At 44.0% G+C, this 19942-nt stretch overlaps 1 protein-coding gene across 1 annotated transcript; it reads left to right on the top strand.

The window, feature by feature from the left end:
- Positions 1-15789: 15789 nt before the first annotated feature.
- Positions 15790-18915, top strand: LOC134290823 (uncharacterized protein K02A2.6-like). The gene has a single exon (XM_062858028.1). The coding sequence runs from the start codon at positions 15790-15792 to the stop codon at positions 18913-18915; it is 3126 nt and encodes a 1041-aa protein (XP_062714012.1).
- The last annotated feature ends 1027 nt before the right edge of the window (positions 18916-19942 follow it).

Raw genomic sequence — 19942 nt, 5'->3', positions numbered from 1 at the left:
TTACAAATGCTAGCCAGAATCGCTGTTCCGGCAACGGATTTCGGCGCCTTTTGCCAGCCGGTACAGATAAGCAACCGGAATGTCCCCTCTGGCAGAAAACAAGCGGGTGGCACTGCCTCAGTCTTAGGGCAGCGGATCAACAGGGATTCTCGTTCCGACAATGGGTGATGCAGCCTTCTGTGAGTCAAGGAGAAACAGTGCCAGCCGGAACCTCCGCTCCGGCAGCAAAGAAGCTCTTAGTTTGCCGGAGTATCGAGGAGAAACGGAGCCAGCTGGCATCTCCATTCCGGAAGCGGGTGGCGCCGCCCTTTGTCAGCTGGATCGCCGAGCAGTAGCGAAGCCAGCCGGAATCTCCGCTCCAGCTCCGACCAAGCGAGTGGCTCCGCCGTCTGCCTGCCACAGTGTTGAGGTACTTGGAGGAAATCTCTTTACATTCTGGCCTTGGTTGGTTCTGTTTAAAATAAATAATGAATAAGCTATTGGCACAAAAAATAAGCAAGTAAAACACCTACCGTGATCTTCGAGCGCTGTTCCGCCGGTTTACAAAATTCCTTTTTAATTGTTGGCGGCGAGATACAACGCGCCACAATGGCCTACGTTGAATAAAATTTGGCGCCGTTTTTGCTTCTGTCTTTCAAAACAAAGCCTTAGAGAATTTATTAGCTTAATCTTATACTTCTCTAGCCATAACACAAAACTTATACATGGTATAAGGAAATGTTATGGCTATTATTATATATTATATGTCATTTTATGAACATAATTAGTTGATTTTATAAAATTAATAACGTCGAATCTAATAAAAAACATTATTCTATCTTCATAAATAAAATTATTAAATTATTTTTCGTGTACTGTACAATACTTACAATTTGGTGTAGGCTTAGTATTCTTAGGTTAAGTTTGAATAAGGATCAGTGAGTGTTGACTGGACGAAGCTTAATACAATTCGCTTTTTCAATAATAATGCGGCTCGAATGTTCTCGACCTAAGCTTCCGTACACTACCTTTAGTATAAGAAATCCACAACAGCGTATGATACGAATTCAGTAGCAATAATAACTTATAACTATAACTGATGTTTTAGGATAATCAAATTAATTTTAATTTAGGTTTAGATAGACACTCGTAGATCACCACGTTGAGGTAACTTTCGATTACGGTTTTGTTGTTATTGCATTATCATCGTTGCGTCGTGCTGTCATCGATATCCCCTTATCACATGGGTTAGTGTGAGTGACTCTATCAGAGCCAGACTCAGTCGGCTGTACAGTGAGGCGTGGCGATGCAGCAACATTCCCGCCTCCGTAACACTGCGTGTTCAAAGCAGTTTTACCAGAAGATATCACGTCTAGTACAGCCAGCTTGCACGCCGGCCTTCTCATAAACCCTGTACTTGTTTGCACAGTTGCTCGCCGCACCCGTCCGTCTGGCCCTGGCTGCATTTCGGTTACTCGTCCACGAATCCAGCTGTTCCGTTTTGAGGCCTCCGCTACAAGTACTAAGTCTCCCACTTCGATGGGCTTGGTATCGCAGAACCATTTAGTCCGCCGACAGATGGTCGGCAAGTATTCTTTCAGCCAACGGTGCCAAAAGATGTCCAACTGATGACATATCTGCTTCCAGTTGTTGGAAACTGCTTCACGATGATCGGTGGGGTTCTTTGGCGGTTGCTTGACTCCTTTTGAGCTTCCGAGTAAGAAGTGGTTCGGTGTCAGAGCTTCTTGTTCTTCCGATTCCAACGGTAGGTAGGTCAGCGGTCGAGAGTTGACAATAGACCATTCCCGTCTGACCTAACTCCCCTGTTTCTTATTTTTCTTCGAAAGACAATTGTTTTTGATGACTATTGCCGTTTTCAGATTTTTTTTATATGTGCTCCTGATTTTCTTACAAATTTTCAAAAACTCTGAATCTCACCACATTTTCAAATAAAATCACCATGCGAAGTAGTTTTTGGTAACCCTGTCAATGGTGAACTTTTTTTTCACCTCTCAGAAAATGAGAAACACATGGCAGCCCTATGCTGTCATGTTTGTTTATACTCGGAAACGTCAAACTACTCAAACGATTCCGATTCCATCCAGGAAGGTCAGCACAGCACTCAAACAGATTCCGAATGAATCGACGGCGAAGAGGTCCCACGGATTAGTCAACGCGACCACCTCAACCACTGACTGGATTAATGAAGATCTTTGCCAAAAGAAAAAATGAAAAAATATACCTTGCGCTGTGCGCGAACTTAAACAGCGGTCGTCACCATATCCAAAATATCCAGAAGCGCCACGGACGTCAGCCGGATCAGCTTCAATGCCCAGAAGGAAGAAGGAGCAAAGCAAGCTGTATGCGAAAGATGTGCGATGCAGCCATGAACGCATGCATGCAGAATATTAGTGCAGGAGCGGATATCAGCTCCCGGGTTCCAGACGGGTAGTAAAAAGCCGAAACTGCCGCAGCGACTGCGATTCAAGTTGCTGGGGCAAGTGTTCATCCGCTGGTTCCGAAGAAGAAAATTAGGTGCGCAGTACGAAACGATAACGGATCCGAAACGTCAGAAGCAGGATGGTGAGGCAGCGCCAGAGGCGGCCATCAGGTCCTACGTGGCAAACGATGGCTGCAACTACCGGTTGATTTGAAACTGCCGGCCGTTCCGGATCCACTGTATGTTCTAAATGCGGTACAGGAAGTGAAGCAGCTGTTTTCGCATCAAGGTTTCAGTCCTGGGACCGCCAATTTCACCTCGTTCGCCTGCATGTTCTACCCGGTGAGTTGACATCCGTCAAAAACAGCTGGGGCTTAGCGCAGAACACCTGTTTACTTTGCCAGAATTCCCATCACATGTTGACATTTACCGGTGACATCCGATGGGACAGATGATTTTCGTGGATCCTCTCCCGGCCGCTAATCAACCAGCATATTGTTTTTTTATTTGATGGGGATTCCGAATGAAGATACGGTGGAAATGTCGGGGAAAGAACAACGAAACTATTGGACCGGATCTTGGCAAAGTGAACGGATGTTCTACACGAAACCTCAACTGTTCTTGGTGGATCTCTACTTAACTTGCAGAACTTCCCAGCGAACAATGTAAAGTTGGCGGTTCCAGGGCCGAAACCTTGAGGTAGAATTTCTCGAGAGTCGTCTTATTTTGCACATCGAAGCGCGACGGAGAATTCCTCCTTGAATCTTCCAGGAGAACATCCTGATTTTTTTGATTCTGTTGAGGTCGAAGCTGTCTTTGACCTGGAAGCAATTCCTCGAAGTCCTGAATCCGTTCGTGCGGAAGTTGCAGGCCGAGAATGTGGTCTCCAGGTACATTATAGGCCGCGATTAGTGATCATGGCACAGAAGCGGTTCCAGGGCACCAGCATAATCCGTCGGCACCTTAAACACATGGGCATTAATGCGGATGCTATCATAAACGTTATTGAGGAGAACAATCAAACAGAAATAAAATATGACGGTTCTAACATTCGCTCGAAAGCCATATCCTAGAATATATAGCGCATTTAGTTCACCACTGGACTATGGCACTAGTTTTCACGAGTGCGAAAACGCTAATAAAAGTGCGCGATTGCATCAAATCAACTCGGTGTCTTCAGAGCACTTGTTCTCCATAGATTGAAGAAATAGTTCGCCGAAGACATCAACCTGATTTGATGCAGTCGCGCACTTTTATTAACGTTTTCGCACTTATAATGTCGCAGTTCGCAGTCCAGTAGTGAACTAAATGCGGTATATCATTCCCCAGTCTTCTTGTCCTTCAGCTTTAGAATATATTAAGAATGAGCTTCCAAGGAATTTCAAACAACTCTGAGATAAGTTACTTGATAGTCCTTTATATTATCGTCGCAGCACCAAATCGACTCGCGCGACATTCAAAGTTACAGCTGGAAGTAAATTTGAACCGATTGTTATCATTGCGCATCATTCAGCTAATTAAGAGCTACAATATCATCCGAATCGAGATGCGACACATAAAAGTGAGTAAAAACTTAATATTCACACTCCAGGGGCCGTCCATTAATTAGGGTGACAATGGGTATTATCGGCAGGTTTGTTCTCTTCGTCATGGGGGGTTTTTGTCAGCCAAATTGCCTGAAACTTGGCCATATAATTCAGCTTAGTTGGGAAGGATTTGAGACCAACTCTGAGTTCAATAGGTTTCAAAAAAAAACTCCAAAGACGAAGAGAACAAAACGGCCGAGAATAGGCAATTTCCCCTATGTAAGGGTTTATAGGGGGAGGAGGTTTGAGAAATCTTATGCGGCATACAAACATATTTAAATATTTGGGCGTTCATACAAAAAAAAAACCTTACAAGGGAGGAGGGGGTGCCTAAAAATCGAAAAAACCGACAATAATTTTTCTTAAAGGCCTAACTGACTTGATCGATTTCTCTTCGTCGACTGTCTTTTTCGCTAATAACTTGATCAAAACAAACAAATTCATTTTTTTTTGTTTCTAGAGCAAGATGTAGTCGTCGTCTTCGCATTTCAACCAACAAATCTTTGGAAAACTTAATACACTTTCCGTAATAACACAAAGAGTGGATCGATGAAGAGAAATCGTAAATCTAGAGCTCGATTTGAATAGGTCGTATGTGCTTTCGTCGATATAAAAATCGATCAGTTTATTTTAGTTACTGTAGCAATATTAATTACTTTTCGAGGACTTCTAGCGATTGAACGGAAAGCCTGTTTTGTTTTGAATCGGCTGTGTGTATAAGTTTTGTTTAATTTCAACAGCTTTCGCTTCAATAAGCGAGTCCAACTGATCGAATTTTATATCGACGAAAGCACATACGACCTATTCAAATCGAGCTCCAGAAATGTCAATTAGGCCCTAATGAAGAATCAGTGTCGAAATAATCTTACGTAATAAATGGACAGCCCCCAGGTTACTTTGGATTTCAACCAAAAGCATAATAGGGTCTGGGCCATTTGGGCATGGAGACCTATTTTGAGCATTTGCTTTTTGGGACAAGATCAGATATGTACAATATCTCACAATGTTCAAATATTCAAGTCAATCGGTTTGAAATTGATATATTTATACCAGCAAGTGCCCAAAATGGTCCCAGATTTATAAATTCGAAGAAGGCGATTTAGAAACTTTTGGGTACATTTCGGAACTTTTATTAAAATTTTTCAAAGATGAAAAAATGTTTAAATTTTTGAAATACATACGTGCATGGAGAAAGGCTTTTTTCTGATAAATTTGTGTTCAATTCAAGAAGCATGAGTATAAGATTCATCAAACGCTAATGAATTGGATTTATTGAGTTTTAATAATTGTTGTCTGTGGCACGGTTTGTAAAGACAGGAAAACCGCAGCTAGGGTAGCTAAACTAAGCGTTCGCCAAGGGAGCTGCTGAACCACACTACGGCTCTGCATACGTTAAGCATCAATGGCTCCGGTCTCATTTCTTGGGTCGGAGTGGACTCTGCATTCCAGAACCCGGGCGGAGTATCTTTCAACTGTGCCAGTCGACACTCGTGGCAGTTTAGCCGCAGTTTACTGCTGTCCTCATCCGCCGGCTGGCCACAGTTCAGCAAAAATTTAACTGTCTCGTGCAGTCAATGCTGCGACGTGTTTTAGCGCCCGTCTGCACCACAGGTGCTTTTTTTTTCCTCCCCTGTTGGGGAAATTAAGCCACTGCGTCCAATAGGCTGAACTATTGTGGCATACCACAGGTGCTTATATCGTGGGTTTCTGAAACACATTGTAGTCCGATTTGCTCAAGAAGGTATCTTGTTGTTTCACTTCCCCCTTGGGCGGTGGCCCCATTACGACGAGCACCGATAGTCGAGCGTTATACTCCTTCCGGATTTCTTCTCGAATGGCCTTCATTAACAAATCTTACTTTTTCGGTTGCGTCTCTTCGAACGTGATGATTTCGTCCTGGGATAGAGGTTTCGCACCAGTGGTACCAACGTCCTGCGTGTCCTTGGCCAGCATCGGGGATGGTTCCAGATACTTTGGTAGGCACCGCTGTTCCTCGTCGAATCAGATCTTTTTTTCTGCTTCGGCGTAATAGGTTTGATAGGGTTTGATCGATGTCCAAGTTCTCTTCGCCTGGGGTGTTCATCCTTCCGACGCTGCCGAGTGTCGCCTTCTTCGTCGTTCATATATGCCCGCCGCAGGAGGAGGAACAATTTTTTACTACACCGAGCTATTTGGCTTTGGAGTGGTCAACTTTTGGCGCAACGGAAGCATAACTGTCTGTTTCGAGGTCTGTTTGCTCGTTTCTCGCGAACCGATTCAGCAACAGTATACTCTACTCCTTCTCTTCTTATCTCCTCCAGCCAGCTTACTCCAATCTTGCACACCAAACAGCTCCACCCCAACCGGACCCTGTATCCGCGGAATCTTGGGAATATTCTCCTCCATCGGGGACAATGGGACGCTTCGATATGAGCCATGTGTATCCGGCAGGATGTTTCAATGAAGAATCGATCCGAATACCTCGGTGCTGCTCCGGCTGCGTGGTGTTTCCTCTTTCTGGACCGACGTCACTGGCGAATAAAATGACTTCGCTTTTCGGTGTTTGTGCGGCGAGGGCGGTAGCTCTGGCTTCGGTTGGGCCTAACAGATCCAACCGTTGCAACCGGTGTTGAGTTTGGCCATACCTGGTGAAGATCCACAGAACATGTTTGAAGAACACCGTATGAAAACTGTGAAACCATAAATACTTACATAAAATCGATTGAATTATATTGTCGAACATTCGGAGAAACTTTTGATGCTATTTTTGATGGTCTTCGCATTTTACCATCACGATTTCGAGAAGATTCTATAAAATATTTTTTTTTTGTTTGTTTTTGCCACTCTGAGTAAACAAAGCAAAACTGACATCCAGCATCCAGCTGACCAAACAGCTGACGCAAAATAGGCCTTTTCATGTGACAGATCCGTGCATGCATTTGTTTACAAAGCTTGAACAACAGCTGCTAACAAGAACGTGTCATCTTCATTGAAGAACTGTCAAACGCCCGAACAATCAGCTGATTTAAGACGTCAAATGAAAAGGCCCATTCACCTCACAAGAGAAACGTCAGAGGGGGGAGGACGGGATCAAACGCACTTTCACCAAAATAAAAACTAAAGGGGAAAGCGGTGTAAAATAGAGCTTCGCACTATTTTTGCTGTTTTTCAATAGTTAGAGGCTTCAAAACATGGGGGTTCTTTGGGAAAGTTTGCTCAATAAATTGACAGAAAGCCGTAGAGCACATAAAAATTTTCGACGGGAATGGTCTATTCATGGCGGATCGGAATGGTTCGAAGCGAGACAGTGTCGGGAAGATCGTGTTCAAGTTGGACTCTGGATCGAGTGACCATCTCGTAAACTCGAAATCGTTTTTCGCATCACTGAAGCCAGCTCCCCAGACGGTTATCATCAACGTCGCTAAGGATGGACAATTTCTAGAAGCCCGGCAGGTTGGAGTCATTGCAGGATCGAGTAATCTTGGAGTCCCGTTGCAAGTCAAGGACGTGTTGTACGTACCAAGCCTCCGGGACAATCTGATGTCGGTTAAGAAGTTAGCGAAGGCAGGTATCGAAGTCGTGTTCAACAGCAAGTTGGCAACGTTGAAGCTCAATGGAAAACCTATTGCGACGGCCTATCTACGAGGAAATCTGTACGAGCTTGAAATTGAAGTCCCGGAGAAATCAGCGCACCTGTGCAGTTCGGACGTAACAAATCTGTGGCACCGGCGACTAGGTCACTTGTGTGAAAACGGAATGAAGACGATGGTGCGAGAAGATTTGGCCAAGGGACTGAACTTCAAACCCGAGAAGCTCAAGTTTTGTCACGCCTGTGTTCAAGGTAAGATGTGTCGAGAACCATTCGACGGAACGAGAGAACGAGCAACGAGACCCCTCGGAAGAATTCATTCGGATGTCTGTGGACCGATAGAGCCTGCGTCCTGGGATGGCTGCCGCTATTTTGTCAGCTTCATCGACGACTATTCCCACTTTGCGATGGTGTTCCTCCTGAAGAAAAAGTCGCAAGTTTTTGAAAAATTTCAAGAATACGAGGCGATGGTGACGGCCATGTTCGGGAAATCGATATCGAAGTTGACCGTCGATCAGGGACGTGAATACTGCTCCGGAAACCAGATGAAGTTTTATAAGGCAAAAGGTATCCAAATAGAGGCGACGGTGGCGTACTCCCCCCAGCAAAACGGGGTGGCGGAGCGGTTCAACCGAACCTTGGTGGAGAAAGTCCGGACCATGCTCATCGACTCGAAGATGCCCAAAGCAATGTGGGGAGAAGCTGTTCTGACAGGTACGTTTTTGCTAAATAGAAGTCCTACAGCTGCTCTCCCGAAGAACCTCACCCCGGCGGAAAGATGGACAGATCGGAAGCCAAACCTGGAGAAGTTGAAAGTCTTCGGCTGTAAAGCATTCGCTTGGATCCCGAACCAGCTACGCAAGAAGCTAGATGCAAAGAGCCGTGAGCTGGTGATGATCGGATATGCCGAAAACGGATATCGCTTATGGGATAGAAATGCTCGGAAAGTCGTCATCGCGCGGGATGTGAAATTTGATGAAGCAAGTTACCCGTATGCATCGGACCACGGCGAATCAGAAGAAATTCCTTTGATGATCTTGACATCGTCCGATCAAGAGGGGAAAGGCGAAAACAATCCCGTCGCCGTTGAGGAGAACGAACATCCTGGTCCTGTCCTGGAGAATGACGCCGAAATGAATCTAACCGAAGCAGAAGATAGCGAATCCGATGACGAACTACCCACCGCGCTCCCTTCGCACCAATAACGGGACAGAAATTCAGATGAATCGTCCACGAGGCGCAGCGAGCGGGAGCGCAAGTTTCCGGGTAAGTTACTGGATTATTTAACTGGTTTTGAAGCAACTGCTGTTGGCTCTTCACCTTTCCCAGATGTACCGCAAAAATTCTCCGATATTCCGATGTACGATGATCGTGACCGTTGGATGAATGCTGTAAACGACGAGCTGAAATCGATGGAGTCCAACCACGTGTGGCAACTGGTTTCACGGCCCGAAGGTGTCAAGCCCTTGAAATCCAAATGGGTCTTCCGGTTGAAGGAGAACGAGCATGGTCAAGCGGTGCGGCACAAAGCAAGGCTAGTCGTGAAAGGTTTCCTGCAACGTCCTGGCGTCGATTACGAAGAAACGTTCGCTCCTGTGGCTCGTTTGGCAACAGTTCGTGTGGTACTGGCGGTGGCTGTACGGTATGGTTTCCACGTACATCAAATGGATGTGAAGACGGCCTTTCTCCATGGCAACCTGAAGGAAGAGCTATACATGGAGGTACCGGATGGAGTCAAATCAGCACCAGGGACCGTTTGCAAGCTGCTGAAGTCAATTTACGGACTCAAGCAATCTCCACGATGCTGGAATGAAAAATTCAACGCGATGTTGCTGAAAATCGGATTTTCAAGGTCGAGAATGTTGAAAATAAAAACGCAGGCGAGGCTTTGTTCTCCAAACCCAGGCACTGACTGATATTGCTACCAGCGCAGTGTCTCTTCTTTATTCAATCTAGGTATAACTTATTTACAATTCATTTCCATCATACTTTACCTACCAGTTGATACCTAGCTCTCCACTGAGCTGTGTGATGCACCTCCAAGAATGTACCTACCATTCAACACTCCTCATCACACACTCAGATTCGACGCGTCCCGAGCTTCACCTGGCCACCGTACTCCCCTGGAGCCCGCCGAGCTCCGACTAGCACATTTGCTCTAACTACTGAGCTACCTTTGCTGCCAAGCTCCTCCTGGCTCCTAGCTTCATCCGAGTACCTTTCCGCCATCCAGCTCCAGCGTCCCGATCATCCAGCTCCAGCGTCCCGATCAGCCAGCACCCTCTACCTCGACCTCTTGGTTCCAGCGCAGGCCCTCAAGATACTAGATCCTCACCGCCTCTCGATATCTCAACGACTATTGGCACCAGGCCTCATCGCATCTTGATACCTCATCGAATATTGGATGGTACCGCATCTTGGTCTCCTCGCTTCCCGAACCACCGCCAGGGCGTCCCTGGGCCCATAACCTGTTGAAAATAAAAACACAGGCGAGGCTTTGTTCTCCAAACCCAGGCACTGACTGATATTGCTACCAGCGCAGTGTCTCTTCTTTATTCAATCTAGGTATAACTTATTTACAATTCATTTCCATCATACTTTACCTACCAGTTGATACCTAGCTCTCCACTGAGCTGTGTGATGCACCTCCAAGATTGTACCTACCATTCAACAGAGAAGAGATTATTGCCTGTATACTTCGACCAACAAGGATGATGAAGTCTATTTGGTGTTGTATGTGGATGATCTGCTCATCGTTGGAAGAAACATCCGAACCATTGAAAAACTGAAGCAACAACTATCTCGTGAGTTTGAAATGTCGGACTGCGGCGAGGCGAGATTCTTCCTGGGCATGAAGATGGACTATGACCGAAGAAGAGGGATTCTGAAGCTGTCTCAGGAGAACAACACTCAGAAGATTCTAAGTAAATTCAAAATGACGGACTGCAACGCGACGAAAACGCCTATGGAAAAGGGACTGCAGTTGAACCGATCCGGACATGGAACTCAAGAGCCTTACAGAGAGCTGCTAGGAAGCGTGATGTACCAGATGCTTTGTGTTCGACCTGACCTCTGCTTCCCGGTGAGCTACCTAGGCCGTTACTAGCAGGACCCGGTGGACCATCATTGGCAGGCTCTGAAGCGCGTTGTGAGATACCTGAAAGGCACTACCAAGTTTGGCTTGCTGTACAAGCGTAATGAGTCCTCTTCACCACTAATCGGATTTGTGGATGCGGATTGGGCGTCCGATCAAGAGGACCGAAAGTCTGTAACAGGCTTTGTCTTCAAGGTGTTTGGATCAACCGTATCGTTGGCAAGCAGAAAACAGGTGACTGTATCTACTTCGTCGAGTGAAGCGGAATACGTGGCCCTCAGCGCCGCTGTCAGTGAAGCGATTTGGTCGGGCGGACTCCTGGAAGATCTAAACTGTAACGCGAGGGGGAACCAATCCCAATTTTTGAGGACAACCGTGGATGTATCGGACTGGCAAAGAACGTGGAATCAAAACGGATCAAGCATATTGACATCAAGCATCATTTCCTGAGAGACCACGTTGCGGCTGGGACCGTAAAGATCGAGCCAATTGGAACCATAGACCAAGAAGCTGATTTATTCACGAAGTCACTGGACAATGTACGATTCCAAGATTTGAGATCAAGACTTGGAGTAACCGATTGAGAGGGGATGTTGAAAACCGAAGCAATCGTGCAGCCCATGTAGCAACCCCGCTACGCCCCTAACAACCGTAACATGGAGTGAAGCGATACATAGCAACTAGGGTTGTTACAAAATTTTCTCATTCCTAATCGAACCACCAATTAGTTTAGACGTGTTCATTAATAAACGTTAGTTCCTGTTCAACCCCGCCTTGTTCTTCGTCTCCAAACCTCTGCGACATCAACAGTTGTTGATTTGCTCTTTAAGCAGTTTCTCGGTACCTTGAAAATTGGTGCCGTTGTCACTATAAACTTCTAGAGGGGCTCCACGGCGCGCGACGAAACGACGAAAACAAGTGATGCAGCTCTCCGTACTCAGGCTGTGTGCCACTTCGAGGTGAACTGCTCTTAAAGTTAGGCACGTAAATAGGGCCACCCAGCGTTTTACGTGACTACGTCCTACCTTCACTAGTACTGGGCCGAAGTAGTCTACACCCACATTTGTAAACGGTCGTTCAAAGGACGCTAGTCTGGCGGCTGGCAATGGTGCCATCTTCGGCGGAGATGGCAGACATTTGTAAATTTTACACCATTGGCAAGTTCTTGCTGTTTTGCGTACTGCAGCGCGAAGTTACGGTATGTAGAAATTTTGCCGCACTTCGTTCACGACGGTTTCGGCATTTATATGATGGTTTTGGCGATGATAGTGATCCAGAAGGAGAACTGTTACTCGATGTGACTTCGGTAGGATTATCTGGAACTTGGTATTAAATCCAACGTAGGAGGCTGAGCCGATACGACCGTTTTGCCGCAGTACTCCGAATTCGTCAAAATAGGGTGACAAATTGGCGATAGGTGATGATTTCGACACTTCTGATTTCTCTGCTTTTAGTTGTAAAATCTCACTCGGAAACGATTCTTCTTGAGCGAGTCGCCAAAGAGTGTTCTCAGCCTCACGAATTTCTTCAGAGTTCAGCGGCCCAATGTGTCGCTGTTTTTTCGTCCTCCGTACATTGTAGATGAACCGCAAGGTATAGGCAGTCGCTCTTAGTAGCCGAGCCCAGCGAGAGAACCGCTCAATTGGTATTGACGGTTCATGTCGCGTGACTTCGTGAACGAAACAGGTACGAATTACTTCCTCTGTACAAAGGTTCCTCACTAGGGTGTCCCAAAATAGAAAAAGTGTCAAAAAGTTAACTTGCTCCCCTTAGAATGATGGATTAGGGTCTTAGAAACAATAGTTCCATACATGAAAACTCAATCAAAAAATATTTAGAGGTTGCACGCATCGATTTTATGAAAAATGGACGATTTTTGGTATTTTTACCAAAAAAATGCTAATATGAGTTGAAAAATAAAAGAAATAAAAGTCATCAATCAAAGTAAATCATAGTTCTGGGTCCCGCAAACAAAGTTTAGAGGGAGTTTAGGTCGACAAAGCTGATTTTATATATTTGACAAAGGTTAACATATCAAGAAATCGCGTTTTTTTTCACCAAATTTTTCAAAAATGCTCAATTTATAAGGATTTTGAAATTTTTCCTGTGATTTGCGTTTCCGTTATTTTATAGCAAATTTTGTGTAGATTGTTTTGGCTGAAGACAGTTTTGAGCTATCTCTTTCATGAGCTGAGATATCGGTATGATAATGATTACACAATCAATGAAAAAATCGTGTTTTCTTACGTTAATCGATTTTGTTAACTAGTTTCCATGGCTACCATGCAATTAAAACAACACACGACAAATGTTTGACATAATAGTACGTGCAAGTGTACATTTTTGAAGAATGTCAGGAATTATTGGGTTGCTTTGATCATTACTGATTCATACTGCATGACAGCAACAATATGTAAAGGCTTTTAGAGTTAATTATTGTTTTATATCTATATACATATGCTGAACATAACTTTTCACACCCGCTTTGTGAACACGAGAAGAATTTTTTTTTCTTAGATTTCATCTGTTGATCAGATAACAGTAGTAAGCTACCGATTCAAAACTTGTAATTTTGGTTGCAAATTATGTTTTAACAAGTAAGCTGCGCAGCAGAAAGATTTTAGCATTGATATTTGGGGCTGTTCATAAACCACGTAGACCAAAATTTGGTTATCTCAGAAACCCCCTCCCCCCTCGCAGACTTTTGTCCAAACAAAAATTTTAAAATTTATATGGAGCGTAGACTTTGGCTAGACCACCCAAAAAGTCTACGTGGTTTATGAACGACCCCTTTCTTAGGTTAACACCTCTTGTAACATATTAGACCAGTCACTAAGTTATATTTTTTTTAATAATAGTAGAATCTAAACATCCTGATTCTTCCTAAAATTCAACCCTTGCTGCAAATATGTGCGCTAATGGTTTGTTTTCAAAATCAAATTATATAATAGATCTCAATATTATGTAAAGAATCTGCTTTAGTTAAAATTCGCGAAAAAAAGAAGAAGAAAATATCCTAGTATTCGTAAAAACTCCTGCATTTACATCTCATTTCACTGTTATGCTTCTGAACTGAGTTATGGATAAATGAGTCAAATGATTGCCAGGTGATCGAAAACACCCTTGCATTTTAGTGGTTTTCAATGTTAGAGCAGTAGTTCTGGTATAACTAAAAATAACCTATATGTTAGCTTAACAAGAGTACCAACACCTATTTAAAAAGGTAAACATTGTTGAGCGATCTACACATCACTCAAAATATATCATAGAACTTCACACATGGGATTTGATTGTCTGACTTGCGATCACTTATATTATTAAAATTTCACAACGAGTCACTTCTTGAGTCTTTCTTTGAATCAGTAAGCACAATCAATGTAAAATTATCAAAGTAACCTAATTTTTTTTTCTGAAAACCTTCAAAAATGTGTACTTGCATAACATAACATGTCAAACACTTGATATTTGCTTTTTTTGCATGGTAGCCATAGAAACTAATGAACAAAAACAAATAACATAAGAAAATCCGATTTTTTCATTGATTGTGTTATCATTATTATGCCGATAACTCAACTCTTGAAGGAGATAGCTCAAAACTGTCTTCAGCCGAAATAATCTACACATAATTTGCTATAAAATAAGGGAATTGCGAATCACAGGAAAAATTTCAAAATCTTTATAAATTGAGCATTTTTGAAAAATTTGGTGAAAAAAATCGCGATTTCTTGATATTTTAAGCTTTGCCAAATATATAAAATCAGCTTTGTCGACCTAAACTCCCTCCAAACTTTACTTGCGGGACCCAGAACTATGATTTACTTTGATTGATGACTTTTATTTCTTTTACTTTTCAACTCATATTAGCATTTTTTTGGTAAAAATACCAAAAATCGTCCATTTTTCATAAAATCGATGCGTGCAACCTCTAAATATTTTTTGATTGAGTTTTCATGTATGGAACTATTGTTTCTAAGACCCTAATCTATCATTCTAAGGGTGAGCAAGTTAACTTTTTGACACTTTTTCTATTTTGGGACACCCTATTCCTCACGTGATGTTGTTGTGGCCACTGCTGCTCGGAAGAATACAAAAACTGTAGTCCTTGAAACCACCTTCCGTTGGGAGAAAGACAAGGGCCACTGCCCCACTTCGTGGCTTCATCTGCAGTATTCATTTTGGTAGGAACCCATTTCCATTCGCTAGCTTCTGTTGTCGTGAGAATTTCTCCAATACGGCAGGCTACGTACTGTCGGTATCTACGTGCGTCTGATCGAATCCATGCTAGCACTGTGCTGGAGTCCGACCAGAAAACCCTTCTTTCGATTGAAATAGTGTGATTCTCACCAATAAAGGACGCTAACCTAGCGCCAAGGACGGCCGCCTGCAGCTCCAAGCGAGGTATAGAAAGTGGCTTAAGGGGGGCCACTTTGGTCTTCGCCGCGATGAGGCTACAGATGACCGTTCCATCGAAAAGTGTGAAGCGGAAGTAGGCAGCAACAGCGTACACAGCAAAAAAAATTGTTGAATATTACATCGAAATCGCTGCAACCAGGTCGTTACATCGATTGATGATTATTACACAGCCCGATGTACTCGGCGGCTGTTGATGTAATAAACAGATCCGATGTAATTCTTGCGATGTAATTTATTCGATGTACATTTGTACGATGTGAATGAAGCGACGTAAAATGGAAACGATTTCAAAGGCTCTTCTATAGCCGATTAAATTGTATTTGATATGATATTGGTTAACATGAATTTAACTTGTATGGATTTAACGTGTAATAAATACTGGCAGCACTTGCGTTACTGACTCCAATCAGGAATCACATCATGGTGTCAGAAGTGAAAACTTTTATCGCTATTTTTGCGTAAGAAAGCCGCGAAAAGTAGTGAAACGAGGTGTATAACGCGTAGAAGTGATAATCGCGACAGAAGGCGTCGAGGAAAGTGCTGATTTCGTGAATTAAGAAAGCATTCGTGAGCGAAAAAAGTTCGGCGTCAGTTTCGGCGTAATTGACGGCGCGAACGGATTGAGAAAATCGCAAGAAGAAGATAAGTGCAGCAACGAAGCAGGGCACGGCCCGTATCGCAAAGGAACAGTGAAAAGACAAACGTCAACATGAGTGTTATTGGTGTGCATCCACCGCAGTTTCTGAACCTGTCAAGTGAAAATCTCGCAGAGGCTTTTCGCGATTTCCGACAGTCATGGGACATTTTTGTGTTAGCTTCCGAGATCGAAGCAAAGCCGGATAACATTAAGGTTGCGCTGCTGAAGAATTTCTTGGGGTTGGATGCCGTCAAGGTGTTGGACACGCTGCTCCCAGTGGCGGATCAAGTGAATCCCGGAGTGATCCTAAACGCGTTGGGGGGATACTGTTTGCCCCAGACTAACGAGACATACGAACGTTTTGTCTTCAATACGGCTGTGCAACGGGAAAGCGAAGAAGTGATCGAGTTCGTCAGTCGGTTGAGAAAGTTGTCTGTGTCGTGCAATTTTGGAAATCTTAAGGACTCCATGATTCGTGACCGCATAGTGGTCGGAATCAGGTCTGACGATACGCGGAAAGCATTGCTGAAAACAGTGAACCTAACATTGGCTGGTGCGATTGATATTTGTCGGGCACAGAAGCTAGTTGACGATCGTCTGACGGCGATGAAAGTGAAGCAAGAGCCACGCGAACCGGAAGGGGAACCGGAAACTATCGCGAAGTGCAAAGTGGAAAAATCGAAGTACAGAGAGCGAGTGAAGTGCAAATATTGCGGGCGCGATGACCATAAGATTGGTAACCGTGAAGAGTGCCCAGCAAATGGAGTCACGTGTCGCAGCTGTGGGAAGCAAAATCATTATGCGAGGGTTTGCCGCATGAAGCCAGAGAAGAAAGAAGAATCAAGATCTGAAGAATCACGCAATCCGAAGAAAAGGCACACGAAGAAAGTAGACAACATCGAAGAAAGTGATAGTGATTCGTCCGACTATGTGGCCAATGTGGAAGAGGTCAATGTTGTAGATAAGAAAATCACTACCGAGATCAGTTTTTCAGTGGGAAAGAGCGATGAGGCAAAGAAGATTCGGTGTCAAGTCGATACTGGCGCGTCATGCAATGTAATCACATTGCATGCACTGAAGTACATTACCGGTGGTCAAACGGAGCTTGAACCTAGTGATACGAAGTTGAAGGGATTTGGTGGTCAAATGGTTCCGGCGGTCGGTAAATCCGTACTGCGGCACCGTGGGGAATCGAAGCGGTTCAGAGTGGCTTTCCAAGTAGTTGACTTGCCCCCGAAAATCTTGCCCATGCCTCTTCTTGGCTACAAAACATGCATTGCGCTGGGAATCGTGAGCATAAAGAGTGTGAAAGTGTGCGATGAAGAAGCGAAGCGGGAAAGTGAGATAAAGGAAGAAGCAGACAAAGTCGTGGAGCGGTTCAGTGATGTGTTTGTGGGGGACGGAAAACTGAAAGGAAAAGTAAACATTGAACTGAATGACGAGCTACCGAGAGTACAAGAGCCGAGAAGAGTACCGGTGCAGGTAAGAGGAAAGTTGATCAGTGAACTGGAGAATCTTGAGAAAAGAGGACTGATAGAAAAAGTGAATGAACCTACAGAGTGGACGAGTAATATCGTCATAGTGATGCGGAAGGACAAAATTCGAATTTGCCTGGATCCTACGGATTTGAATCGTGCCATCAGGTGTCCGAGGTATCAGATGGCAACCTTGGAGGAGATACTTCCAGATCTGAAGGATGCCAAGGTGTTTTCGACACTAGACGTCCGAAACGGATTTTGGCACGTAGAGTTGACCGACAGTAGCAGCAGATTGACAGCTTTCTGGACACCCGAGGGTAGGTACGTCTGGAAGAGGCTGCCCTTCGGTCTGTCATGTGCGCCAGAAATTTTTCAGCTCAAATTCCAAGAAGCACTACATGGGCTGGAGGGTATCGAGGTGCTCGTTGACGATATCCTCTGTGTTGGGCGAGGAAAAACACAGCAGGAAGCCACGGAAGATCATAACAAAAATCTAGCCGCCCTGTTGCAACGTTGTCAAGAGAAAGGAATAAAGCTGAACCGGAACAAGATGAAGCTGAATCAGACGGAGGTGCGGTTTTTTGGACATATATTGTCAAAAGAAGGCCTGAAACCGGATCCTCTGAAAACATCGGCAATACAAGAGATGCCTGAGCCGAAGAACGTGGCCGAGCTACATCGGTTCATGGGACTGGCGACGTACATGGCGAAGTTCATCCCTCGTCTATCGGAGGTAAGTGTGCCCCTGAGAAACTTATTGAAAGGAGATCGGTGGACTTGGGGAAAACCGGAGCAGGTAGCTTTCAACCTGTTGAAGGAGAAGATTACCAACATTTCGTCACTGAAGTATTTCGACCCTGAACTGCAAACAACTATACAATGCGATGCGAGCGGATATGCGTTGGGTGCGGTGTTGCTCCAAGAAGGCCGGCCGATAATGTTCGCGTCCAGAATGTTGTCGGTTACAGAGCAGCGATACGCGCAAATCGAGAAGGAGACGCTGGCGATCCTGTTTGCGTGTAAACGTTTTGACCAATACATATTCGGAGGGAAGAAGGTGATTGTGGAGTCGGACCATCAGCCGTTACAAACCATCTTTAAGAAACCATTGGCCGCGGCACCCAATCGAATCAAGCAAATGATGCTGAGTCTGCAGAGATACAGCTTGGAGATCAGGTATGTAAAGGGTTCCAAAATGGTCTTGGCGGATACACTATCGAGAAATATTGACGTGAAGAAGGGAAGGGAAGATGACGAATGGAGTAAGCTGTGGTACGGGATCGAAAGCGTGAACGCTTTGGACGAGGTGGATATGCAGGATGCAGTGTTGGATCAAATCCGGCGAGAAACTCAACAGGATGAAGTTCTGCAGAATCTCAAGACTGTCATTATGAACGGTTGGCCCGAAGACAAATCAACAATGGCGGATTGCATCAAACCCTATCACGGATTTCGACAAGAACTGGTGATCCAGGACGGGATCATCCTACGAAACGATCGTGTAGTTGTCCCAACGGCTTACCGGAAGAAAGTGTCCGAGTTGTTACACTACAACCACCAAGGAGAGCAGGCGATTCTGCGAAAGGCTCGCGGAATAGTCTTTTGGCCGAACATGAACTTTCGTTCAGTTCTCGTTCTTTATCCCGGTTTGCACGCTGGTTCGTTTAGGGGTGTTCACAATAGAATGGTTGTTATTCATTACACACATGATGAATTATAGCCATTTATCTACTATGTCCAATCCTAACCACTACATTATCCCCCTTCTCTACTCTGCTAAATTAATTCCTTAACCCTGTAGTAGAAGGTTGGGGTCAATATGACCCAGACAGGCACGCTGAACGTGCACTACACCATCGTGGTGTGAAAATTCTAACATCTTAGGAAGGTGAAACGTGTTTATGTAATTCGAAAGAATATTCTTTATAAATCTCTATTGAAATGCAAATAACGTTACCATTTAATCAAATCAATGACAAATCCAATACAAATCCAATCTAAATCCAAACAAAGTATAATCGAAATCCAATTCAAATCAAAATCGAATCCAAATCTAATCCCATCCAATTCAAATCCAATCCAATTCAAATCCAATTCAATTCCAAATCCAATGCAAATCCAATCCAATTAAAATCCAATCCAAATCAAATCCGAATTCAATCCAATCCCTTTAAAATTCAATCCAATTCCAATCCAAATCCAATCCAAATTCAACTCATATCTAATCCAAATCCAATCCAAATCTAATCCAATCCATATCCAAACCAAATGCAATCCAAATCCAATCCGAATCCCAATCCAAATCTAATCAAAATCTAATCCAAATCCAACCAATATCGAATCCGAATCCAATCCAAATCCCTTCAAAATTAAATCCAAATCCAAATCCAATCCGAATCCCAATCCAAATCTAATCAAAATCTAATCCAAATCCAACCAATATCGAATCCGAATCCAATCCAAATCCCTTCAAAATTAAATCCAAATCCAAATCCAATCCAAATCCAATCCAAATCTAATCCAAATCTAATCCAATCCAAATCCAATCCGAATCCAATCAAAATCCAATTTAAATCTAATCCAATCCAAATCCAACCAATATCTAATCCAAATCCAATCCAAATCCAAACCGAATCCAATCCAAATCCAATCCAAACCCAATCCAAATCATATCCAAACCGAATCCAATCCAAATCTAATCAAAATCTAATCCAATTCAATATCGAATCCGAACCAATATCGAATCC

This window comes from Aedes albopictus, chromosome 3 (assembly GCF_035046485.1).
Source record: "Aedes albopictus strain Foshan chromosome 3, AalbF5, whole genome shotgun sequence".
NCBI classification, from domain to species: domain Eukaryota; kingdom Metazoa; phylum Arthropoda; class Insecta; order Diptera; family Culicidae; genus Aedes; species Aedes albopictus.
Note: the sequence above shows the minus strand (reverse complement) of the source record. Positions and strands in the feature narration are given on the sequence as shown.